We start from the raw sequence: 1467 nt of genomic DNA on the forward strand, positions 1-1467 counted from the left end.
TGACAGCAGAGGGAACAGCCCTGGGGCTGGGTAGGCCCAGTGAACCCAAGCAAGAGGAGAAAAGGTTTTTGAACGGAACGTCGAGGCTGTACCCCCCGAGTCAGAAGGTCTGGTCTGAGGTCCCAGGTGACCACTGGCTGGAGGACCACACCAAGTGGACCGGCCACCCTGAGGTGACTGGCGGGGGCACGGGGATCAGAAGATGGCCCTTCCTCCCCGGAAGCCCGAGATGGCAGACAGGGCTGGGCCAAGCCACCTGTCCAGGGAGGGAGCCAGGAGAGGACTCGGGCAGCAGCCAGAGCTTTATTGAAGGGTGGACAGTCGGCTCCGCGCACCCAGCCCCAAGTCCCTACCGGATCCAGCACAGCGGCCGGCTGCTACCACGAGCTGAAATCCCCAAAGCCGCGGCTGGGCTTCTTCTTGGCCACAGGGACAGCTGCGCTGGTGGACGGCTCCTCCTCTGCTACCCGCTTCCTGGGGGGCACAGTGAACACGAGCTGCCATGTGCCCGCGGGCCCCCAGCGAGGAGCCCCTGCACGTCACAGGGCCGCACGGGTCCCGACTCCCCAGCTCCCTCCCAGTTGACAGCGCAGTCCTGGAGCCTCCGTCTGACCCCCACTGACAGGCTCTGACCCCAGGACGCGGGGCGTGGGCACTGGGGAAACTCACGTGACTGCCGGGCTGATGTACTTGCCCACCCCCTGGCGGTACGTCTGGGGGCCCTGGCTCCCCTGCTGGGACTGGCTACTCTTGGCCGTGCTCTCGGGGGCCGCTGCCTCCAGCTGCGTCTTCCTGCGCTCCTCGGCGATCTGTGGGGGCCGGGTGGAGGCGGGCTCGAGTGCTGGCCCAGGCGGGGCTCCGGGGACAGAACCGGGCCGGCCGCGGGCACAGCCGTCCCCCCAGGCCTCCTCACCTGAGCATCGGCCTCTTCGTAGGGGTCCACGAACACGATGGTAGAATCAATCCGGATCTCCTCCTGGCGGGGCAGGTGGGCATGAGCAGGCCCCCCACCTGCCGCCGCCCACCCAGCTCCAAGCCCAAGGGGAGGGCCCTCTGCTCTGAGGCACATACCTTAGGGCGGTCAGTTTTGGGGTCACTCTCCACGTTCTCCATGGCCGTCAGTGTGTCAAAGCCCCCAACAACCCTGCAGCAGGGCAACGGGGCACCTGAGAACGTGCCCGGCACGAGCACCCCTGCAGACTGGGGCACAGACTGTGAGCAGGTGGGCCGGCTGCCAGCACAGACTGACGGGACCCAACCACACACACACACACGTCTGCAGAGGACTCGGCGCTAAGGGTGAACACTGAGTCCTGGACAAAAGGTGGAGAGACAGGACATGGCCCAGCTTTGAGCTTTGGGACTGCAAAGGGAGAGCCTGCGGGGGGCAGGTCCTGGGTCTAAGGGTCACCCCCGCAACCTGCGCACAGACCGGACAAGGGGGCACAGGCCTGGCCTGGGGGAGCT

At 66.8% G+C, this 1467-nt stretch overlaps 1 protein-coding gene across 1 annotated transcript in view; it reads right to left on the reverse strand.

Moving 5' to 3' along the window:
- Positions 1-6: 6 nt before the first annotated feature.
- PPIL2 (peptidylprolyl isomerase (cyclophilin)-like 2) overlaps positions 7-1467 on the reverse strand; it is a 17503-nt gene continuing 16042 nt past the window's right edge. Inside the window, 4 exon segments of the mRNA XM_010836636.1 lie at positions 7-474; positions 670-809; positions 914-976; positions 1072-1276. Coding sequence (XP_010834938.1) covers positions 378-474; positions 670-809; positions 914-976; positions 1072-1276 — 505 coding nt within the window. The 3' untranslated portion in view covers positions 7-377.

The sequence above is a fragment of the Bison bison genome, unplaced genomic scaffold (genome assembly GCF_000754665.1).
Source record: "Bison bison bison isolate TAMUID 2011002044 unplaced genomic scaffold, Bison_UMD1.0 scf7180017845685, whole genome shotgun sequence".
NCBI lineage: Eukaryota > Metazoa > Chordata > Mammalia > Artiodactyla > Bovidae > Bison > Bison bison.